General features: G+C 26.5%; 1 protein-coding gene across 1 annotated transcript; it reads right to left on the bottom strand.

Moving 5' to 3' along the window:
• Window positions 1-17,208: 17,208 nt before the first annotated feature.
• LOC111277520 (uncharacterized) lies at window positions 17,209-24,290 on the bottom strand. The gene is made up of 5 exons (XM_089763941.1): window positions 20,298-24,290; window positions 20,113-20,174; window positions 19,739-19,800; window positions 17,770-17,828; window positions 17,209-17,682 (listed from the first exon to the last, which is right to left on the bottom strand). The coding sequence occupies exons 2-5, from the start codon at window positions 20,154-20,156 to the stop codon at window positions 17,437-17,439; spliced, it is 411 nt and encodes a 136-aa protein (XP_089620067.1). The 5' UTR covers window positions 20,157-20,174; window positions 20,298-24,290; the 3' UTR covers window positions 17,209-17,436.
• Window positions 24,291-26,412: the final 2,122 nt, after the last annotated feature.

Here is a 26,412-nt window from a genome sequence, read left to right as displayed (position 1 = left end):
AGGTATTTTATTAATTCAAAAGCAGAAAATATCTACTACAAAGAGTAATGTTTACTAAAAAAAAAAACATTCAAGGATAAAGTGTACAAAGAGAAAAGGAAAATTATCATTGAAACCAAATATGTGAATTGGTTATGATCTTCGAGAGTTAGGGATGACTACTGACTTTGAGTTTAACAGCCTTGATGATTAGATACACCAAAATACAAGTAATGATGGGAAAAAAAATTGAAAAAATAAAAAATCGATTTAAAATCATAATTGTTAGAATCACAACAATTTTAATACCAATTTTTAGACAAAAAAATTTCAATCCAATCAAGCTAGTTGATGTAAAAACAAATAATTAATCAATCACATAAGAAATAATAATTAAACGTGATTTAATCCACCGGCCAACATCCATAGATGAAAAAAATTTTTCTAGTTGTAAAAAATTATAAATATATCAATAAATCAATCTCATTCACAATTACTACTCATAGAACCTTTCAATTTCCTCTACTTCTATGGAGTATTTTTAACTCAAACAAACGCATACTTATGTATACCCACATACCATACCTATGTAAACTATTTTAGTCTCCTTTAGTCCACTCAAACATATACACTTATAAAGACATCAATTTTTTTTAGTCTTGTGGGGTGTTTACACAATAAAATTCTACAACTCTTGTACAATTTTTTTATACATAATCTTGTAATAACTTCACTTATTTATAAGCATATAAACTTATTAAAAATCTCTTTATTCTTAGAATTCTTTTTTTACAAGTCTTTCTGTCTATCAAATAACTAATCCTAAGTCTGGAATAAATTTCTATCCAAATCTTTTATGGTATTTGAATCACTATTTCCAACAATCTCCAACTTGACTTAAATTTTATCAAATCATCAATTTTTATATTAGACATGCTTGGCTCTATCCATAATGAAAGTCTTATAAAAATTATAAACATACAAATTTGCTTATTAAGAATTTTTTCCTCTTAAAATTCTTTTTTAATAAGTCTTTTTGTCTATCAAATAATATTTAACAAATCCCAAGTATGGAATAAAATCTTTATCTAAATTTCTTATGGGATTTGAATCACTATTCCCAACAATCTTTATCTTGATTCAAATTCTATCAAATCATTAATTCTTATGCTAGATATGCTTGACTCTACCTTCAATGAAAGTCTCATAATAATTTTTTTCATGTGTCTTAACGTTTTACACAAACCGATCTTCAAAATATGAACTCGAACTTTTCTTTTAAATCAAGCTCCTGTAGGTTTGCTTCTTCTCATATTTCAAATCTATACATTGATGCCACTTGTTAGGAACTAACACAAATGTATAACACAACACACACAAATAGCAAGCCCAAAACAAAAAATAAGAACACACAAATATGTTTATTTTGGCTTAATCCAAAATAGTCTACTTCAAATTAAATCCACTAACAAATAAATCTTTACAGTTGTAAGATTTTTAGAATAAAAAAATTCACAAAAAACTCCTTATTTAAATCTTAACCCAAAACCTAATTACACCATTCTAATAGTCTACTCACTTAATTATTATTTTGGTGTCTAATTATTTGAGATTACCAAACTAAACTAAAATATCTTATTTATAAGTGTGAAATTCTTTATAACTTTATTAAACTTCTAATGTGGTACAATATAAATTCTCAACATTTATAATCTCACTTAACTTTTAATGTGGGATTTAGAGATTTAAAGCAAACCTCATCAATAGTATTCTGTTCAATTTTGATTGATTTTTTTCTTAATAAGTTTGGATTAAATTCGGATATTAAACATATATTCTGTTCGGATTGAATTTTGAGTTAAGAAGTGAAACCCCCCTCCCCCCAGAAAAAATAACTAAGCTAAACTAAAGTATATATTTTTATTAACTTTTATATATTTTTTAAATTTTATAAAATAAAAATAATTATTTTATATCTAAATGTATTTAAATATATTAAAAATAATATATAAGAAATAAAAAAAAATAAATTTCAAAAACTAATCTAAACCAATAAATTTTAATTTGGATCAAATCAATTTAAAAAGAAAATTGAAGTTAAATTAAATTTTAAAAATTTATAATATGATATATTATTTAAAAATACTGAACCAAATTTGATCTAAATCGTTTTCATCTCTAAATGCAAGATAAGAGATAAGCTAACCATATTTCTTATTATTTCTTTCTCCCTAGACATTATAAACGAAAGATGACCATGCTAAATTGAGGGCTAAGATTGCTAAGCATCTGACAGTTAAATAATTGATTGCCCATTGAAATTCAAAATTTTAATGACCTGATGGTCTGCTAATGCAATAAATTTGCGATTGTTCTATATTTTGTGATGGACTTCTATTAAAATGAATTTACGGCAGGTGGAAAAGCTACTCTTATATGAAAATACTAATTAAGACACATATCCCAAACTCGCAATAAATACAAGAATTAACTATTTAAAAAAATTTAAAAATATTAGATAAATGGTTATATAAAAAATAATTTCATGAGCAAAATAATTTGAGATAAAAACTTTTTATTATAATAAATCTAAAATTTAACTCAATTACTTCATATAGTTTCTTTTAAAAAATAATATTCAATAATTCTGAGATCTAAATCTTAATACTTACAATATTTTCTTCTATGATTACAGGTTTTTTATACCAAAAAAATTTTTTTTGATTATGAACAAGAGTTAATCTTGTCCTTAAAAACAATTTCTTTAACAGTTACCAAGCAACAAAGTTAAAAAATTTTTAAAAATTTATAAACGTGAGTTTATAAATATTTGATTAAACATTTAAAAATTATAAACATTTCATTAATGACATGCTTTTAAGATGAATATTATATTTTAAAAGTAAGTTTGTATTTAATACATTTTAAGAATTTAAATATATATTTAAGTGAATCATGAATTATTAAATAATAAAAATTTTTAAAATATGTCCAAGGATGAAGTGACCAGTTGTTTGATGAAATATATGAACACTCCGAATTGCACAACCCATTTATATATTGATAATATTAAGAATAATTTAGATAATATCAAATATAAATTTTTAAAAATAATAAATATAAAGTTTTAAACAATTAATGATAATATTAAAAACAATCATCGTATAGCAAAAGAGAGTTAAAAATATTGTAAAGGAGTGGATAGGTGAAGAGTAGAAAAACCAAATTTAATTGGAAATTTTCAAAAATTGGCTTTATTCCCTTTCTCTTTTAGAGTAAATTACCTTGTTCTCACTTAATTATTTTTAGATTTTTTATTTTGGTTCGAAAGAAAATTTTGGCGATCAAAGTTTGTAAGTATTTTTTGTTTAATCGGCAATAAAATACGATGAATCTCTCAAGTCTGTCGTTGGTTTATCGTGCACTTTCCACCGTTGGTTTATCGCGCGTGCACGTACGAAAGTCTGTCGAAATCGTGCGACTCCTTGCGAAAATTGACAGGTGAAACTTAAATAACATATTCGCAAATGGACAAACAGTTTTGGTCTGCCGTTGCTTTATCGTGCACTTTCCATCGCCTGAGCACTTTCGAAAGTCTGTCGAAATCGTGCGACTCCTTGCGATAATTGACAAGTAAAATTTAAATAACATGTTCCCATATGGACAAATAGTTTTGATCTACCGTTGCTTTATCGTGCACTTTCGAACGTCTGTCGAAATCGTGCGACTCCTTGCGAAAATTGACAGGTGAAATTTAAATAACATATTCGCATATGGACAAATGGTTTTGGTCTACCGATGAACATTCACAGCAGTTTACCAAAACCGATCGACTCGTTTGTAATAGATGAAAAAATTAATGTATTAATAAATATCGTCCACGCATAAATTAAAAATTGAAAAAGTAACTGCAACTTTAGCAGCGATGACTTTGACACAGAAAACGAAGAAAAAAGTAGGTAAAATAATTGAAGCAATTCAGTTCTTTGTCTATTGCGCAAAAAATATATACTGTAACATCACTATCTGGCCGAAAGTACCGAGCGAAAAACCAACGAAAGTCACCAAAATCGAACGATTGCTTCTACGATCACTATTGGAATTCTAAAAGATGAAATAATATTATAATAAACATCACCTCAACACAATTTCAAAACAGAAATGGGAACAATCATCTATAGGCTGTAGCACGACAACTTTGACATAGTAGAGTTCAAAAAAATAGTTAGAAAATTGAAGCATAACGATTGCTGGTTTATCCCATGGATAACACTAAAAAGGTTCATATTTACTATACTCGAAGGGAGAAATATAAGATTATTGGTACATCAATTTAGTTGCAATAGCTAATGTTGGAGACACGGATAGATGAAAAATTGGAGGCTACAGGTTACTTTCGCATTGCCAAGGATCTAATAAACAGCGGACTTTGCTGCAATTGCTAATTTCTGTATTTTTGCTTTGTCTGCACTGTACTTAATCAATAAAAAAAATAGCATCCACCTAATGAATAATTTTGGCCTATGGAGTGAACACTCACCAATCTATAGCATCAGAATTTTAAAATAAAAAAAGCTAACAATCATCTATAGCACCGATGATGTTGATATAGAAAATGAAAAAAAAAAATAGTAAAAGAATTGAAGCAAAACAAATTCTTGGTGTATCACACAAATACGACAACATAAGTGGCTACAAATTCCACCATCCATCACTTTAGATTAACATCAATAATGATAACTTAGAGGAAAAAAAATACAAACAACAGAAATAATAATAATAAATTCGTTAGTCGTCCGTTTATCTAGCAATTGCTCTATCAATGTCAATAGAAATGAAGCAATTGATCACGAAGATGGACATGAAATTACCATGAACGTTCGTTCAAAGTGACCTCACATGAAATTGAAAAAAAAAACATCTTAGTCAGAATGCTACAGGAATAATATTGTTCCAAGCCCGTATCGACTGATACAAAATTTTATTTTTAAAATTTTTAATTTAATCTTTTTTATTTACTTAATCAATTCTTAATACTTTTTCTTTCGAGGTTATTTTTATTTTTCAGCATTTGATTCAAAATTAAAACATAATCATTAAATTAAACATTGATATTGTTTAATTATAACTCAATATATTTTTCTAATATTTTTATTTATTTCATTTGTTTGATATCTAAAAATTTTAGATATTAAATCTTTATAATTTTTAAAATTTATATTTACATATAAACAATTTGAGTTATACCATGAAAATGTGCAATAACAGATCTTGACATTTAGCTTTGAGAGTCAATCAAAATTGTACTTTTATTCATTTGTGGTATTCTATTATGTTTATTAATATAAATAATTTATCATATATGCAAGCAATATACTAGAAAAAATATAAAAATCTCATAAAATTATAAAATTTATGGATTCATAAAATTTTTAAATCTATTGATTTAATTTTCACAATAAATTCTCAAAAAAATAAAGTATAAAATTTTGTAAAAGAAGAATTTTTCATAATCAATTAAGACAAATTAATTTAAATAGCACTATAGCAGAAATTAAGAAAAGATTATCTCCAATTTTTGACAAAATACAAAAGATTTAAGATTACCCATATAAAGACAAGAATATATATTTTAAAAAACAAACTTTAACAACAATTTTAACTTTGTAATGGCGACCGTCAAGTGACAGCCTAATTGATTAAAGCAAAATACATTAACAATGATCCCAAAGATACAGAATAGAATTGAAAGATACGAAGAGAAGTTGCATTGGGAAAAAAGAAAAACAATGCTTTGTTTGGTAGCAATGATGAAAAATGACAAAAATGTAAAATTTATTAATTTAATAGTTATGTTATAAAGTATGAAAATAATTATAAATTATATTTATTAGATTAATAAGTTTTTCATTTTTAAATATTTTCATCATTCCTATCAAGTAAAGCTTTTATATTTAGTACTTGGTTAAAGATTTAGAATCCTTGTATTAAAGAAGACTTCAAGTTTTGTTAAGAAAGCCAGAAAGTGAATTATCACTTAATATTTGCTAAAAGTTTATTGATTTTAAAAAATTTGTGAATAATGATGGCTGGATACAATAAATAGAAAAAAAAATTGTGATATTAAATCTTCATAACTTACAATGCATAAGATTAGGATATAAACAATAAATAAATAAATAAAATTAATAAATAACAATTGTATTTTGAAAGGGTCAATATAAATTTATTTTAAATTTGATATATACTTCATGGGGGAGTCAAGGCTCCTCCGGCTCCCACTACCATCCCTGTTTTTGTGTTTGTATATGTATATATTATAGAAAGTTATTAGATGACGTTGGTAAATCTGAAACATACCTAAACATATCGGTTGCGACACATACTATTCTAGGAGAAATTTGAACGCTCACCGGTACGGAACCTTGTTCCCGACTCCTCCAAAAGTTAAAACCTATGCTCCATGTGGCAGTACCAGTAAACCGCAGGAGGTTATACCTCTAGCTAGTCCGGATTGAATTTAAACTCTAAAAATATATTTGTAATTAAGTTTTAATCGTTTTGGTATGTTGGTCGGACCTAACGTCCAGGGTGTGATGAATTACCATAAGTGATCGGAGCCATCCTAATCCATTATCAGGTAAGCTAGAGCAGGGTGATTAAAGCAACAGAAACAACCGGGAGGCTAAATTTCATAGAGGAGGATATACCAAAACTAGATCCAAAAAAAGAATAGAAAAACTACTTTCTAAATATCCAGTAAAGAATCAAAAGAGAAAACGAGAGAGAGATCCATCTTTTCTCTTGTGAAGCTGATCAAACATAACACGTTATCTCTAAGAAGGAAGAAATAACGAGTTCTGGTTTTAAAGATAATTTTCATTTACAGAGAAGAAAGAAAGATGTGGAAAGATGTGGCTATTTGGCTCCCTATACCTTTAAGCGAGCAGGATGATTACATAGAGCACAGTTTGGAGAGAACTTCTATTTATAGGTTTTATTTTTTGATAAGCTTAAGAGATTTGCAATGCCACCCTTTTTTCGTTTTTTGTTAAGCGCACGCATTTATCAATTTCATTTGGTAGAAAGCTAATCGAGCAAACATTTGGTCAAATATAGAGCAAGTATACACCGCTCTCTAGTCTAAAGGGGGAACTTTATTTTATTTAATTTTTTTTTATAAGCTTAAGAGAAATTATTTGCAATGTCATTTTGTCAAGGTTTTCTTTAATCGATAGTTTTACTTTTCATTTTTATTTTTAATAAAGAAAAAAATATAAAGGCTCTAAAGTAAGTAAAATATAAAACATATGAAATAAACTGAAAAAAATAAATAATAATAATAATAACAAATACATACATCAATCAAATAAAATTTAAAAAAAAAGAAAAAAAATTTCGTCGCTCAATTTAAAATTGGCGATCATTAAACAAAGCAACGATTCGCCCATTAATAATGGGATTTTGACGTTACGAGTAGAGGTGACAAAATTAATCTAAAAATCAAGATAAGTTAAAGATTTTAATGTAAAAAAAACTTGAATTCAAAATAGTTTAAATTTTAAAAAATTTCAATTCAAACTTAATTTGAACTTAAAAAATATATTTTAAAAAATTACATATTTTATAAAATATAAAAAAATCTAATCAGCTTGAACTTAATTTTTGTCCAAAAAATTTTAACTTAAAAAAATCTAAATTCAAAATATTCAAATCCAAAATTACCTGATCGGAAAATGCATGATCCATCCAATTGCCTCTGTTTTTTTGAGCGAGATATAAGTTTAGGCTTTATAATTAGTATCACTTCTATAATTTTTTTACGAAAGAACCATTACATAGAAGCAAAAGAAGAAAAAAAAAAAAACTGAACTGCAAACTCGGGTGCGCCATTGTTGTAAATTTGAGGAACTGTTTGAAGGTTTAGGTAAAATCGACCTGCAAACTATCACTTAGAATTCTAGCTCTCGTGCCTTGTGATGAGATCAATTGTATCTTTCCTTCGTCGCTATTCACGGATACTTGTCCAAGTTATGACCTGTTCAATGCGAAAATAAAATAGTGATAAGACAAAAACGAAGATAAAAGAAGAAAGATTCAGAATAAATTTTATATTTTATATTTTTAGATTAAAAAATCAAAATTTTAATTTAATTTAAAAATTAAAAAATAATGTAAAATTTATACTAATATAAATGTTAACTCATGATAAAATATTATTGTATAATTAATACTTTTGTATTACTTTTAAATGTGGAGAAACACTACTTATAAGCATTCGTTAATGGTACATATTACCACTTAAGATATATTTTGGGCTAAAACAGCATTTATATTAAAGGTTTTATAATTAGTGCATTATATCGTTTGTTCCCCCCAAATAATGTATTATTTGAGGAAAAAAAATCAGATATTTTCCTTTAAATTTTTTAATAATTTTGTATAAAAGAACTCCTTTTGCCAATCAAACTACAAATCCCTTTATTAACTTTCTGAACCTGTACCTAAGAAATGTGCAACGATTGATTGGCAAATTAATAGTTTTTTGAATGGTAAAACTGGTAGAAGAATTATATATATATATATTAAAAGGACGAATATATATATATATATATGTATTTTAAAAGTATAATTTTTCAAATTAGAAGGACGAATATGATACTTTCCTTAAACTCTAAGCACAATCTTAATCTTTGATGTCTTTATTAAACACTTGACATTTACTCTTTTCTTTGACCTTTTTTTTTTTTCACTCCTAAAAGGACCTTTGTTTTCTTTTTTTTTTTTTTTTTTTTGGGTTTTATATTGGATTGGGATAGCGGACGCAGGTGGACTCGAACTTTGCCTTGCAAGTACTCTAAATAGTTGGATAAACCGTCTAGGCCAAAACTCTAAGTAGTCTCTTTTTCATATATTTTTTACTTAAATTAAAAAAATTCAATACTAAAACTTTAAGCCTTAAGTATACAAAAGACTTTGAATTTAAATTATATAATTATTTAAAATTCTATCATTTTATTGCTAAGCTTTCAAATATTTATTTTTATCCAATTAAATTCTTAAAAATTCATTTTTATCCAACTAAGCAATCCATTAGATGAAAATTGGTGAGAGCTCAATTGACTACAATAAAATGATAGGGCTTGGATGATTATTTTCTTTTAGTTTAGGGTTTTTTTATACTTAAAATTAAGTATATTATAAAAAAGAAATTTTAATTATTGAATTTTTACTAAAAAGGTTTGGTATTCTATTAAAAATTAAATACTAAATTTTTGTTGATTTTAAAAAGTATTTGGTATTCTATTAAAAATTAAATCCTAAATTTTTGTTGATTTTAAAAAATATTTTACATTAATGAAAGTTAAAAAATAGTTAAATACAAATAATTAAGATTAATATAATTAAATGATAAAATTTTTTAAAATAAGAATGACTATATACATTTAGTAGCTTTTAACTAAAATTTTAATATTTTTTCATTGAAAATTTTCAACTTAAGTAGTTTCTAAAATGAGATATCAAACATATTGAAAATAATTAAATTATTTAAAATTTTAAAAAATAAAATATACTAACATTGGTATTTTTTAATTCAACAAACGGGGTTAAGATAATGACATATACCTAAGGTTGTTAATATTGTACCTGATAAAGTTTTGATTTTTTTAAAAAAATATGGTATATACTGATACCAATTATTTCAATATATTATTTTAGATTTTTCACTTTAGTACAAATATATTTATAAATATACATGAACTTGTATATTATAATATTATTAATAAGCCACAAAATAATATGCAATATATTCAAATCAGATAAATAAGTTTAAAAATATAAGAAAAAATATCACAAAATTTTTATGATATTTTTAAATACTTAATTTGATCATATGATATTTAAATAAGTATTTTTTTTATATAAATATTAAGATAAAAACAAAGAGATAAAAAAATTAATCAAAACTTTATAATTGTTAAACTTTATAAAAAGAACATAATTGTTTTCTTAACAAAACTGAAATACTTATAAACTTTGATTTAAAGAAATAAATTATAAAATTGTAAATTTTGGTTTGAAAAAATAAAATATAAAAAAAGTTAAAATAAAAATAAAAAAACCTCAATTTTTAACAATTATTTTGTTAATTAATTTTATTTTTATTTGGTTAAAAATAGTTAAATAACAAAAGATAAATTAAAAATTATAAAATATATTTCACATTTGTATATCGACCGAAACATGTTATTATACCAAAATTTATCAAAACAGGGTGAAACTAATGAAAACAATTAATATTACATGGTACTAAATTTGATATAAAAAATTATTCTTAGATATATCGTATTTTAATATAACTGAAACGTATCAAATAATATGATCGGTATCAAAATAAAATGAGCAAATCGACCAGTATTACTGGTACCAAAATGAAATTATGTACATACCTCTTAATATATCTTTAAAAAAAACATGAACCACCATTTTAACACCATTTATTAAATTAAAATATTATACTATAAATATATCGAATAATTTCTCGTAAAATTAGTGGTTTACCGTAACTCACAAGATTAATGAAAAAGTAAAATAGAATAGGATTAGTTACGACTCTGCATAAGATAAGAAATCCACGCGTGGCAAGAAGTTTGAAAGCACAAAAATGGTCTAACCACTCAATTTATTATGCACAAATTAAAAATCCAAATCATATAAGGATTTCAAATTGTGAAGTTAGTGAGCCAAAACTCAACATTTTCAATTTCTCTAGTCCCAATTGTGTAAGAACCTTTGGGCCATTTCCCCAACAGTAAAACAATAACAGTAGCAATCATTAAAAGTTAGCCCAAACACAAACACTAATTCTAATGGCTATTCATTTAACTCAGATGAAACATATGGTCATGATTTATCTCATATAATATGTCCCGATTTCAGAGAGAGTTCTATAGAAATTTTGGCAGACAAGTTGGCTAAGATGGGAACCTCCCACCATCATAATTTTTTGCTTTTGAGAACCTCGACCAGCAATCCATGGAACTTTTATCTGATTCTATGGGGATGATGTACCCTAGGAATCCTTAACTGTAAGCTCACTTAGAGCCCCCCCCCCCCCCCCTCCTTTTTTTTTTCTTTCGCCACCAAAAAAATCCTTTCAAATCCCATGCATCAAAGAAGAGTTCCATTCTCAATTTAGCAATCACAACGTTGTTTTTCTTTAGCTATAAATAGTTAATTTGCAATGAGCCCATTTATACCTTCCAAGTATTTCTTGATCATAATGCTTCATCACTAATACAACTCATTATTTTTCTACCCTTCTCTAACCAATAAACATTATAATCAAATTTCCTCATTCCATTTACAACGGTTTCATCTCTAATACCTTATCAAGTTTTTGTACCAGAACAGCATCCTAATTGTTTAACGCATTTGTTTTTACTAGCAAAAGAAAATAAAATCAAGATGTTTCTATCTTTAATTTTCTCACCAATCAGAGCCCACAAATTAAAAGCCAATGTTTCTTTATATCTCGAGCTTAATTGCTCATAATCTTAAACCCTATTCATAACAATTAAATAATTCAATCTAAGTTTCTCCAACAAAAAAAAAAAATGGAATCCTTGCTAGACATTCGGTTAAAGAAACTAACCTACCCAAATTAATTAATTTCAATTCTCTCATTGAGTAATAACTCATAACAAATAAAGCCTAACATTCATAATAATTCAACATTAACTTAGTTCCATCGCTGTATATTCTCTTGAAATCAATAGAGGTTCCAAACTTTCGGCTTATCACTGAATCAAACAATCCTATCACATTGTGTATGCGCAAACTTACTAAATTTTTAAGATCAAAATGTCACACCGTATGAATGGTGAAGCACTAGGACTCAGTTACGTTAAGGTCAAGGGAAGAATCCACGTAACATGACTCCAAACTTGCTTTAATGCCCTCTACAAATCCGACAATAACCAACAAGAAAACAAAATATTAGTTCTAGACTTCTATTAATTATATATGTAGGGTTAATATCACGAATTGTTTTTAAATTATAATAAAATATTTAATATAATTTTAAATTAAAAAAAATTTTAATATAATATTTAAATTATTAAATTATTAATTAATTTTATCATCTAAAGTTAATTATATTAAAAATAAATATCCATATTAATTAATATATTCATACCTAAAATATTATATTAAAAAATTTTAAAATTTAAATATAATATTAAATATTTTATTATAATTTAAAATTCATTTATGATATTTAAGAATTTAACTCACATAAATAATATATATGTGAGCAGTTTTAAACAATTATTCAATAATGAATACAAAGGCAGGATATTATATGAGATTCATCTTTTCATATATGACACATGGCTTAACCCATTTTTAGATAAAACACGGCGGGAACGTTAGCTCATTCTTTTTGGTCTAATTAATTTGGCTCATTAGTTTTTAAGAGAGAGATGTTGCGAAGAAAGATAGTTGAAGGAAGAGAGACGAAGGAACACGAGAGAGAAAAAGAGGAATGGAGGGGTCTTTGACACTGCTTGCGTTGTCGAGGAGGGAAAGGAAGAGATGGGGAGGAAGACGATGTGCTGGAGATAGAGGCGCGAGAGCAAAATTGGTGGAGAAGGGTAGAGCGAAGAAAGAAAACATGGGAGGGGAACGGATCTGGGCTCTCAGCAGACACCATTGGTGGCTAGATTGGTGCTGACGACTTTGGTTGGGTTAAGTTGAAGAAAATAGGTAGGAGATAAGAGTTGGCAGTCGACAGAGAAAAAGAAATAAATAAATAAATAAATAAAAGGAGAAGCTGAGAAAGTAAAGGGTCATGACAATGGGTACCCTTGGGCGCCTGAAATTACCCGATCGGAATAAGTAAGACAACACTATCCTATAATCCGATTCGGATAAGATTTAGATAATATTTTAGAATATTTATGATCTGATTATAAATAATATATTTTTAATAGTATATATGTTTTATTTATAAATTATATATTATTAATATAACATTTAACTACTTTAATTTATTAAATATCTTAATTATGATTTTTAATTTTAATTTATTTTTATGAGTTAATTTTAATTTATTAATTTTAAATTTTTTAATAATATGTATTTGAAAGTTATAAACAGGTATGTAGCGAGTCGGTTAATTAGCAGGTATTTTTTATATTATATGAGTAAGTTTCGGATAACAAAAATTAAAAATATTTGGATAATTATAGGATTCGGGTATGAATATCTCAAAAATTGCATGTATCTTACTCGCTGATATACCTAAAAAAGTGGGAAAGAAGAGAAGAAACCAAAAAGAAAAAAAAAAGATAATAATATAAAAGGTTAATGATGAGCATAAATTTTGATATTATATATTTGTCCCAAAAATTAATATTATATAAATTTTGCTACTATATAGATCTCTATATATAAAATTTTTACCATTAATTTGAAAAATTTTTTAATTATTTTTTTGTATAAAAGAGATCATATCTTGGGATCAAAGAAGAGATTACAGATATAAAATTTTAAATTTTAAACTTGTCAAATATTACATTTTAAAAATAACTACATAAATTAATTAAGTTAAATCTAATATTTTTGCTTCATATTTGACTTCATATGACAATAAAGAGAAAATAAACAAACTTTAATTGTTAATTAATATATTACATATTCACAAATTTTAATTGATTATTAACAATTAATAATGTCAAGAATTGAATATAAAAATATATTATAATAAATTAATAGTATAAAATATAAAGATAAATGTTTTAAAATTAAAAATTAACAAGAATTAGATATAATCTCAAAAAGAAAAAAAAATATGAACAAATAATCAAATATAAAAAAATATTATTAAAAATTAATACTATAAAACATAAAGATAGATTTAAAAAAAAAACAAAAACAAGTATTACATATAATCTCAACAAGAAAATATATATATATGAACAAATAAAATAAAATATGTATTGGGAAGGAATTAATTTATATTAATATAAAATTAAAAGCTTTTATATATTTTTTTAATTATTAATGTCAATAAACATAGAGAATAAGAGAATCTAATAACAAAATAAATTAATATAACTTTTTATATAAATTAATCCCTCCTTTATATATATAAAAGAGTACAAGTTTAATTTAAATTTAAGCGTTAAATGAAATATTATAAGCCCATCATTAATTACCAAGAAGTTTGCTGTAAATTTAAATTAGATAACTTACTTTATTCGGGCTTTTGGTCAAACCTTTAATTTCTTCTTTCGATTTGATCCTCAATTCTTTCAATTTAGTTCTCACTCGTCTACAAGTGAGAAAGAAATTGAACGAATTGAGGCTCAAAAATGATGGAGAGCCGCAAATCAAAGGAAACAAACAAAATTTTGAGAGGTTTAGAGGGTGTAAGGCACATGCAACTTCTGCAAAAAAATGGGATTCAATTTATAGAAGGTTTGAGGATGGTTGAGGGTAACTTGGGCAAACTCATTTGGGAAAAAAGCAACTTCCTACTCTTTCTTCTATGGAAAGGAGGACCAAGACAATGCCTGGTAATTTACCTCGGCTCTTTCTCAGTTCACACCATGGTTTCCACTCTCTTTCTTTGTTTATATATATATTTGGTGGCTTGGGTTATCTGAATGGGATTGACTAATTCCAAAGAAAAGGACGATCTTTGGTAGAAATTAATAAAAGAAGCACTACAAAATAGTAACCAATCAGTCATAAGGCAAACAAAACCAAGGTAAGAAAGTTGGACCAAACATTTTCTAGTATATGGCTAATTGCATTAAACATTTGTTTTCTATTATCAATCCCAATTTTCCATAGCAATTCTCGTGTTAGTCCATAAGGACAATTAATAACAATTATTCATTAGTTCACTAAAGTAATTAAAAGACAACAAAATTTTGTTAATTATTAATATATAACAAATATATATATGTAGTTTATATATATTTGAGACGGTTAAAAAATTAAATTTTAATTATTAAAATCAAAGAATTTAAATATTTTACCGACAAATCAAATAATTATTATTAAAGATATAGAATTAATTAAAAAATGATAAATTAGTGAGAAAATGGAAATAGAAAAATAAAAAGAAATCATATATAGAGCTCGGATAAACCATATTCAATACTCATGTTTGAATTTTTTTTTTCCTTCACCTATATTTATCAAAGGATCTGATACTAAACTCATAAAATTTTCATTTTTATCCTCTCACTTCTAAATAAAAAGGAAATGGAATAAATTTTGTACTTTTTTTAATAAATTACAAGTTAGGTCACTTAAGTATTTATAATTTTTATTTTGATTAATCGTTTATAAAAAAATAACGATTTGTTTACCAATATTTGTAAAATTTCAATTTTTGATCACTCGGCCTTTCTTTAGAAGTTAAGGTTAGCTGGTGTGACTTTCACAGGTGATTGCATTCTCCACAGAACATTACCAATTCATATGCCATGGCATTTGGCATTAAAAATCTTTAACTAAAATATAGATAATAAAAATCTTTAACTAAATTAGAATTCCCAAGTTACTCACAAATGGGCCTTTAAAGGTTTTAAATACCCATGGGCCATGACCATGATTGAGATTTTTTATTGAGTATACTTTGTTTCATAACGGTAATTATAAAAAAGAATAATATTCAAATAAACTCTAAAATTTATCCAAATAAACACTTAATTTTTTATTAGATTAAACTAACAATATGAACTTTTATTTTACTATATAATTAAAATTTTGACACTTTAAAATATTCTAGTTTTTTGTTAAATCTTCTTGATTGGTTGATGTAATTTATAAAAAATGCTAATTTAAATTTTTTTAAATGAACTAAGTGGCAAATATTTAAGAGAATATTATTTTAAAATTATGGTAATTTGATTTTGTTAATTAATTTTCAAGATTTAATGGGATAATTATTATAAAATAAAAATTTATAACCTTAATTTTATAAATAAAAATTCAAAAGCTTTGTTTGCATTTTTTGAAATATAATTTGAGGATTTATTTGAGTATTAATTTTTTATAAAAATAGTTAGCAATATTTGAAATGATCTAAAATTATTTTGTTGTTGTCAAAAACGCTCTTTAATTTAATGTTTGACACCATTTGAAATTTTAAATCACTCGAGTCTATTTCATATTTGTATATCATTTGCTAGTTCAAGCTAGTAACAGGTTTTACAGGAGTTGGTTTGGGACTTGGGATTGAGTTCAGCCATATGTAATTTTGCAATAAATTGCATAGAGCTTGTTGCCCAAAGTTTTGTTTTAAATAATACTCTTGTTTAGAACAATATGCCTAGAAGCAATAAAAACAAATTTAATACTTTTGCTAAGCTAATCTTTTAATTACTCATTACAATCAGTTAATCTCTCATAAGTTTTTCAAACCACAGAACATCATAATGCAGTAATTGAACTAGCAAAAGAAACAAACATCATGAATTTTGTAGCCTCTCACAATATCAATGAACACAGAAAGAACCAAATTTGTACATCTCCAACTTGTTCACATTTCAATTCTATTCTATTGAGCATCTCAATTGAATCCCAATTCCCTACAAACAACAACTTGCTATTATTGTTAAAGTAAAACTATATCTATATTTAAATCCCTCTTGCACGCATGACACAACAACAGTAAAACCCTTAGCAAATTTATATTCATATTTCATTGGTTTTTACCACACATATTTGAACACCATACACGGAGCAATCACACTTTATTTTTGCTTCTTTTTTATGGTCCATAGATAATCAGCTACGCATCCACCCCAGCTAAGCATTGGCACGGCTTCACATCGATCCATAACTATATTCGGATATATCATTATTAAAAAATAACATTTAATAAATTTAAAATTTAAATATTAGCATTTTTTATTTTTTAAATTTTGAATTCTTTTGTAAAAAAATTAGAAACAAATATAAACTTGTTCATTAAATGATCAAATGTAAGCTCAAGCCCCAATCCGAAAAGATCCTCAAAAACTTTTCTTATTATTTTAAAATAATACTATGTTAAATACTCTTGAATTTGGGTCATATTCCTCCGAATTTTTCTTACTTACTCAGTACATTGAAGAGAGAGAACTTCCTCGGCCAAGCCAATGGTCCAAAGTTTTTTGGATTTGCGTTACTAAGGCCCAACCCAGAGTATATGAGCACTGGACAATCTTTAAAGTTAAACATGCCGAAGCAAAGAGGTTTTATTTATAGTGCCATTCCACCAAACGGTTTTTCAGACAAACGGCAAAAGCAAACTGAGACAAAGCAAGCAATCACATCAAACATATATATAGTATGTTTTTTTTAAAGCCCTACTCGAATCTCCATCAATCCTGGAAAAGCGTAGTAAGTTTTTTTTATTTATCGAACTCTCGAATAGGGTTATTTATCTTTGCTTCAAAGCAAATCGAGCTCCTCCATCAGCAACATCTCCGTTGCCCGCATTCTCACAATGCCTTTGATTCCACTAATCAGCTCACCCCTCAGCTCATTCCTTCTCATTTTCAGCAACCTATATTCTGTTTCAGTTTCTGCTGCATCTTTTATGGTTGCCTTAAGTGACTCAACCATGACCCTTTTCTCCTGTATCTCATTTTCCAATCCAGTTTTCATCATCTTAACCTGAAGAATTTCTTTCGCTTTCTGCTTGGGCAGACAAAAAGAATGTTCCAAACCATAAAATAAATAAATATATATATTGTTATCAATAATTAATCACACCATATATACCTGGATGCTTGATTTGTACAGTTTTTTTCGAACAACTGATCTGCTGCTTTTCCCTTTTCCTTTTAAGTGAGACAGAAGAAAGAATAGCTAGAGTGAAGACTTTATTTCAAATTCTATTGAAAGATAATATCAATAATTAAATAAAAAATAAAAATAATTAGATTCTTTCTAAAAAAACCTAGAATGCCATTATTTTTTACTATATATTTTATATTTATGAAAAAAATTATAATAATTTTATATTTTGATGTTAAAATTAAATCTATGACACATAGAATTCAAGATTCAAATTTCAATAAATCTAATCGCGATAATGAGGCTTAGTAAGGTTAAGAGTCAACTAAAACATGGACTAAAAGAAGAAAAAGATTAAAACATGCTGCAAATTTGGGAAAAAAAAAAAAAGATGAACAATAAATAAGCACCAACTTGAGTGCAAAAATAAGGAATGGATTCGTACAAAAGGTTAGGACCTTGAAGAAAGTAAACAAGGTTGGTAAAAAAAAAAAATAGAACAATTGAAAATGGAAACAATATGTTTTCCTAGTTTATAAAAAAAAATGGATTTCATGTTGAAAGGAAAGCAACCTAACAAAGAGAAACTGATACAGAGGGGAAGCCAAGACAGAAAACAAAGACATGAAACAAGGTGTATGAAGTAAAGTACTTTTTTGCTCAATAAAAATTAAAGAAATAATTAAAATTTTTAGAAGAATATTCCTTAATATAAATATATAATACATTATATATATATATATATGAGCTAAGAAAAATTAACGCAAAATTATATAATGTTTTTCTGAACATAGACTTTATGATTTTAATTCTTTATAGCTAGTTGCCTCCTATATATTTAAACTTCCAATTTATTACCTAATTCCTTTTTAGAAAATACACAATTTAAAAGTTTACTAATTACATTATTAAATAGTTAGAGTTTTACCCTTTTGATGTTAACATTGTAAATTATCTATCTATATATTATAAAATATATGTAGATAAAATTTGCTTTTTTGTTGAATATTACAGTGTGTATATATATATATAATGAGAATAAATGAATTACATAAAGAGAAATTTGATGAAAAGTAATAAATTAACATAAGTATTTAAGAAACTTTTTAAAAAATATAGTTTATAAAAGTTGAATGCTAAAATTGCCATCATCAATCGTCTTCTTAATCTCAAAACTGATTTTGAAAAAAATATCCTTTCTTCATATATTTAGAAAAGCAAACTATTTTGTTGATTCCCTTACTAAGCAAATATATTCGAATCACGAGTTGGTCACTTGGCTTTAATTGTACACTTGTCTTCTTTATAAAATTAAAAAAGGCCAAAAAAGGATAAACAAGTAATGTGCAAAAACCTTCTATTAGCAAAAGGGAGCTTTTGCAAATCCGTCCTTGGATAAGACACAAAAAATGTCATAATTACTTATCGATTGACTTTTTGTCTGTTAAATATTTTAAACTTTGAATTTTTTATATTTACAATTTATAAAATGTGAAAAAAATATTTTCTAAAAACTTTAAGTGAAAAATTTTTTTTAGATATATACTTTGCAAAATTTAATTAATGAAAATATTTAAAATAATAAAAGTTAAAATTGAAAATTTTTAATGAAAACAAGGTCAACAACTGACAATTTTATTAGGACAGAATGTGTATTATATATATTTATATTTATATATATATATATATTTAGGGTAGAACTAAAACACCAAAATTGAGATAAGAGAAGGATTAAATTCAAACTTTAACCTCAAATAATGTAATACATTCTCTTCTCAAATTCTTTCATAGTATTTGGATCGATATTTACTTCATTACAACACTTAATTATTGTTTTAATTATTAAATATAAAATATATATATTCACATAAGAAAAGGGTTTTTCATGCATAATAATAGAGAACCTTTTGTTTTTTTTTTTTTTATATCCCAGAGGTAGACTTTGCATACTCACCGAAACTTGTCATGAAACCGAGCAAGGACAAGGATTTTTTCTTGCCAAGTTTCTCGTATGACCTGCAGGTAGATTAATGGAGTGTCAGATATTCAAATATATATACATATATAGTAGAATTTAAAAGGAAATTTGGTTTAATAATTTCTATTTATTTTTAATTACTCTCTTTTTAGTTAGTATAATAACAAAATAGTAGTTAGTTAACATCTTCTTTCTAATGCAAATGAACTGATAAGCTATTTGCATTGTTGGGTTTTTCTTCATTCAAGTTTTTATTCCGAATTAACATTAATAACCGCTAAGCATGGCCGGACTCTGTGATATTCAGGTTTTCGTAGCAAAAGAACATCAATCTGTCTCCGACAAATTACCTTTTCCCTTCTTTGCCCCTTTCTTCAATCATCCTCAATTGCATCCTTTGCTGGGAAAAGCCCTAAACGATATTGTGAAGGATTATGATCCATGGAAATAGGCCAACAACAGTAATAGAAAACAAATCAAAACAATAAGATTAAAGAGAATATAAAATATTATTAGAAGGATGAAACAATAATACCTTTTGATTTTTGCAATAATTACCGGTGCAGATTGCCTCGTCTTCCTAATAGCATGCTGCTTGCATGTTTGGTGGACCAATATTCATTCCTAGAGCTTGTTTTGTTGTTGCCGCGTTTTTGGGCTCGAGTTCATGTATATATAGAGTCAGATCGCGTGGGCTTCCAAGGTTCATTTACCTTAGCCTTTGAAATGATGTTTAATTTATTCCCATCCTTGGGACTTCCGATTGTTTCTTTTTTTCACTCCTTCCATTGCATAAAAGTTTTCATTGGTTAATTTTTAATGGTTAACTATTTTCAAGTTTGATTTAAAATTACTTTAAATGTTTTTAGTGAATTAAAATTTTATATATAAATTACTTCATTAAAAGTTTCCAATTTTTTTTTTTTTTTGCATTTTAATTGGTACTAAATTGAAACTAAAATGAGGTTGAATTTAAAAAATTTTGATAATGAAGATTTAAATAGTGTCAAAAAAACCTTTTCTGAAATAAAGAGAAATTTTTTTTTTTTAAACCCGACTAATGAATTAGTAGTGAAATGCATGCACTAATCGTTGAATCAAAAGCTCATTTACTTTCGGTTATTTTATTTAAATCTCAAATCTCATCAATGCTAACAATTTAATTAATCCTTCTGCTTTTTTTTTTATTTTGAATAAATGGAAAATGCATTGCTTATGTAAATAACTATCTTTTTGAAATTAGAATATTTTCAATTATTTCTAATAGCTATTTAATAGTAACAACTAAAAGAAGTTTGAATGTAAATAAAATAAGTAAAACTTTGAAGACTTACAATGTATAGAAAGATGAGAAAAGTAAGCAAAAAATTTTAGCAAGTTGCTAGTGCTCGACTTTAATTGGATTGGCTTAACTTGAGTTAGTTATGTAAACGACTGAAACTCGACCTAAGTTTAAATTTAGAGTCAAGTCCAAATCAAACAATGTTTGATTGAAAATGGCTTCACCTAAACTTGGCAATGGCTTGATCAAACAATGTATGATCTATATTTTATAATGAACTTCTATTAAAATGAATTTGCAGTAAGCGGAGAAGCTACTCTTATTAAACCCTTAAATAATTATAAACATTTCATTAACAACATTTTTTCATGATGAAAATCATATTTTAAAAATGAATTAATATTTAATACATTTTTAGGATATAAATATATACATTTAAGTAAATCATGAATCATAAAATAATAAACATTTTTAAAATATTTCGAATGATGAGGTGACAAATTGTGGTTCATGTGATCTATGAACACTCCGAATTGCCAACCCCTTTATTCATTGATAATATTAATAATAATGTAGATATTATCAAATATAAATTTTTAAAAATAGTAAAATGTAAATTCTTAAACAATTAATATTAAAAAAATCATCATCATATTGCAAAAGAGAGTTACAAATATTGTAATAAAGTGGGTAGGAAAAGTAGAAAGATAAAATTTAATTGAAAATTTCAAAAATGGGCTCTATTCCCCTTCTTTTTTAGAGTAAATTGTCTCGTCTGTTTTAGAGTAAATTACCCTGTTTTCACTTAAATTTTCCAGATTTGTTCTTTTTATAAAAATATTTCATGATCAATAAAATCTTTTTTGCCACTCAACGATAAAAGTAATTAACCCTTTCAAGTGACATTCTACATTGTCACTATACTTTCTTTTCCAATACAAAAAAAGTCGTACGTGTATATAAGAAAATTACATAAATTAAAATTAAAAAATTGAATTTATTATCGTTTCTTAAAAAAGATTAATGAATCAATTAGGTTAAATTTTAAATTTATCATTGTACATTGATAAGGTGATATATTCACGTAAGTTGTGTGGAAAAAGTTTTTTTTTTTTCTTAAATTCTTTTTTTGTTAATTAATATGACATGATCACATTAAAACTAAGGAAACATAGAAATATATGAAAACTAGATATGCACTTTCCACTATTGGTTTACGGTAACAGTACTTACGAAAGTCTGTCGAAATTGTGCGGAATTAACAGGTGAGATTGAGGATAACAAAAATACAACATCATCGCATTTGGACAAATAATTTTGGTCTACCGATGAATATTCACGGAAGTTTAACAAAATCGAACGATTCCTCCCAAGATCAATATTGAAATTTTAAAAGATTAAAAAATTAAATAACCATTACCTCCACAGAATCTTAAAATAAAAAGGGTAACAATCATATGCAGCTCGATGACTTTGACGTATAAAAAAAAAAATTGAGTTAGAAAGAAAATTGGGGCAAAACAATACTTGGTTTATTGCAAAAAAGAAAAACTAACATCATCGCATCAAGACAAATAATTTTGGTTATCGAGTGAAAATTCACAAAAGTTCACCAAAATCGAACGATTGCTTGTTCGATCATTATTGAAATTATAAAAGATGAAACAATTAATATATTAATAAACATCATCTAGACGTAAATTTTAAACAGAAAAAACAACTGTAGCACCGATGATTTTGATATAGAAAACGAGAAAAGAGTATGTAAGAAAATGGAAGCAACTCAATTATTGGTCTACTGCCAAAAAAAAAAAAAAACTATTATCTCACATATGTAGACGAATAATTTTGGTTTATCGAGTGAACACTTGCGAAAGCCATCAAAATCGAACGATTCTACTTTGAAATTGTAAAAGATGAACAAAAAAATTATACTAAAACATCATATCAACACAATTTAAAACAGATAAGGTAACAATCATCTGTATGCAAAAATAAAGGAAAACAATTCTTGGTTTATGCCATGACAATCAGAAAGTTCACAAAAAGTCTATATGGTGTTAAAATTTCAGCCACAAGGGCATCCATGGCTTTGCCAGGTTGAGACCAACAATGATAAAATATATTAGACGTTATTATATTTAAAAAAATAACAAAACCAACTGTAATAATAATAATAATAATAATGTTATTTGATAATTAATTCAAAAATATATAATCAAATTTATTTATCAATTTTGAATTAACAATTTTAGTGGTTTAAGTTGTTTTGGTTTGACCTACCATTTCTTATCTTTTCTTCTTCCCCCACCTACCTCTTCGTTTCATCCCTCTCTTTTCTTTCTCTCGGTCCCCTTTCTCTCCCTTTCTTCTCCTCTCACCATCGAAACCTCTTTCTCAGTCCAACTCCAATTTGGGCTTGATTTTGGTTGGTGGGTTCAACGGTGGTAGTGGGATTTTTTTTTTTTTTTTGGTTAGGGTTGAATTATGTATATTTGTATAATTTTTAGGACTTCGAAATTTATGAATATTTTCTTGGAGTGGAAAGGATGACTTCCACTTTCTTACAAGGTCTATATATCTCCATAGCTTCTCACATTGATGCTGAAGATTAAACACTAAAATGGGCTGTCCCCAACCACGTAAGAGATATGTTTCAAATATACTATTTCTCAAAAGTCACTTATATATCTAGAAATTCTAAGCCAGTTATTCAATTTTAACATTCAAACAAAGCTGAAAAGAATTGTCTAAAAGGGTTAATTCTCTCGTTCAAAACCAAAGATGGCATAAACTTTCTGAGGGATGTACATAGTGCTCTATGATCCCACTTACCAAAAGAAACTAGCCAACCAAGACATGAATTATATATGCTAACAACCAATAAAAAATTAAAAATTAAAAAAAAAAGGAAAAGGAAAAAGCAGGTGTGGATTCATAGATCAGGATGGTTCAACCAAAGGATGGAAACCTAATCAGGCAGGCTCAAGAAACTTCATTTTCCAAAACTAGACAAGAAAATAAGAAAAATTGCTTTTAGGAAAGAATTCGAAACAGAGAGAGAAATACTCCTGCCTTTCTGTTGTGATTATCCTTTGATCAGGATGGTTCATCCAAAGAAGCGTACGTCGTGTTATTCTTCCTATCCTAATGGCTTGCTAGTTGTAAGGAGGAAGAAATAACATATGTAATTTAGACAACGGAAATATCAAGCATGAAGTGCGCTGCCGAAACAACTTTTATCATTACATATATATAGTTGCTTAACTATTTTGAAAAATTAAGCTTGCCGCTTTCATTAGGTAAGGGGTATCGGAACAAAGCAAAGGATATTCCCTAAAAAAATTGAAATTGTAATAAAATATAGCAAGGATATTCCTAAGCAAAGGATATCCATAATATTGCACAAAAAAACAAAAAAGGATATCCATAACAATATTCTCTATTAATGGAGTAATAAAATTTGGCATGCAATATTAAAAGAAAATATTACTCTTAAATATAGTGGCGGAGCCAAGATTTCAATTAAGTGGAGGCTAAATACATATAAGAGTATACAACCATTTACATACAAATTATTTTATAAAAAATTATGATTTGTTTACCAATATTTGTAAAATTTCAATTTTTGATCACTCAGCCTTCCTTTAGAGGTTAAGGTTAGCTGGTGTGACTTTCATAGGTGATTGCATTCTCCACATAACATAACCAATTCATATGCCATGGCATGTGGCATTAAAAATCTTTACCTAAAATATAGATATTATAAGAAAGATAAAATACATTTAGAGAAATTCTATTTTAATTATCCAATTTTAAACAATTACAAATTAGTTATTACCATTCGTAAATTATTAATACTTTAATGGGAGAGCCCACAAAAACTTGCTATTCGGGCTCAAAGCGTGGCCCAAGCATTGCATTACACCTAGGCCCTGGCCCACTCCACCTGATAGAGTCGAAATTTTTAGAAACTGAACCGTGCCATGATCAGTAGAACATAATTTTATCAAAGTAATAATAGCAATTTTTAAAATAACAATTGTAGATATTTGTTCAAAATTTTCTAGGCCTCCCCTAACTTCAAAATAAATTAACAATAAATCCAATTTTATAATTTAGGATGAGGGCATTTTATGACCATGTAATATACTATGGTGTTTTTCAACAAAGAGTTTGATATTTTGAGATAAACATTTTTATATTAAGGTTATCTTGGACTTAGAATTAAGTTACTCACAAATGGACCTTTAAAGGTTTTAAATACCCATGGGCCATGGCCATGATTGAGATTTTTTATTGGATGGACTTTGTTTCATAACGTTAATTATAAAAAAGAATAATATTCAAATAAACTCTAAATTTTATGCAAATAAACACTTAATTTTTTATTAGATTAAACTAATAACATGACCTTTTATTTTACTATATAATTAAAATTTTGACATTTTAAACTATTCTATTTTTTTTGTTAAATCTTCTTGATTGGTTAATGTAGACACCTTATTTCGTCCCGGATTATTGGGTATTGGACCTAATCAATTTATTTTATTATTTTATTAATTTATTTTTATCATTATTTTGAAAATGAGTAAAAGGAAAAAAAATGGATAAATCAAGTGATAAGACTCTGTGTTTGAAATTTGAAGTATTGGGTTAAATTTTTAAAATTTCAATATCCTTTTTTTAAACTCAAAATTCAAATTATAAGGGATAAGATGCTCAGTTTTTTTGAATTGAAATCCTATCTTCATCATATTATTTAAATCCTGGTTCGATAGAGCGAAATACATAAAGTAACAATACAGAGTAAAACCCAGAGGAATCAAAGTGAAAAATACAAAGTTCATCCTCTAGCCACGGCCACTAAGCCTTTCACCGCGCATGGTTGTTATTCTTAACACAACCTTTAACAGCCCCAATCCATAACCCACCTTCTCCCATAATTAACACAACACATTCAAGCAAAGAGAAAATCACAGGAAAGAATTTAGTAAAAAACATAGGGAGAAAGAAAGCCACTGACTAAAAATCCATTACCACCAAATTACTTAATCCTACAACCCACCAAATTGCCTAATCCTACTACCATTGAAATTGGTGTGACCGGTAGCCTAAATATCTATTACCAAAAACCAATCACCTATGAAATACCTAAAACCCAATAGACAACTCACCATTAATCTAATATCAGTTATAATAAGCAACAGTAAGGAAGGCAATAGTGGTTGTGACTCATATCAGCAAAACAACAGGATCATAGAGTAGGATTTCCAGTATAGGATTTTATTATGACTTACATCAGCAAAGTGATGATGATCAAAGAGCAAGGTTTCAGGTGTACGATTCTTGATTGAAATTTTTAAGG

The sequence above is a fragment of the Durio zibethinus genome, chromosome 7, assembly GCF_047325235.1.
Source record: "Durio zibethinus cultivar Kanyao isolate XHJ-2024 chromosome 7, ASM4732523v1, whole genome shotgun sequence".
Classification (NCBI taxonomy): Eukaryota; Viridiplantae; Streptophyta; class Magnoliopsida; order Malvales; family Malvaceae; genus Durio; species Durio zibethinus.
Note: the sequence above shows the minus strand (reverse complement) of the source record. Positions and strands in the feature narration are given on the sequence as shown.

What these genes read in the sequence shown, in the direction of transcription:
- LOC111277520 (XM_089763941.1), bottom strand. Translation starts at nt 20,156, where the DNA reads ATGCAATTGAGGATGATTGAAGAAAGGGGCAAAGAAGGGAAAAG. An exon ending in AGGGGCAAAGAAGGGAAAAG is followed by an intron (nt 19,801 to 20,112) that starts GTAATTTGTCGG and finishes ATCTACCTGCAG; the next exon opens with GTCATACGAGAAACTTGGCA. An exon ending in CGGTTTCATGACAAGTTTCG is followed by an intron (nt 17,829 to 19,738) that starts GTGAGTATGCAA and finishes CTCACTTAAAAG; the next exon opens with GAAAAGGGAAAAGCAGCAGA.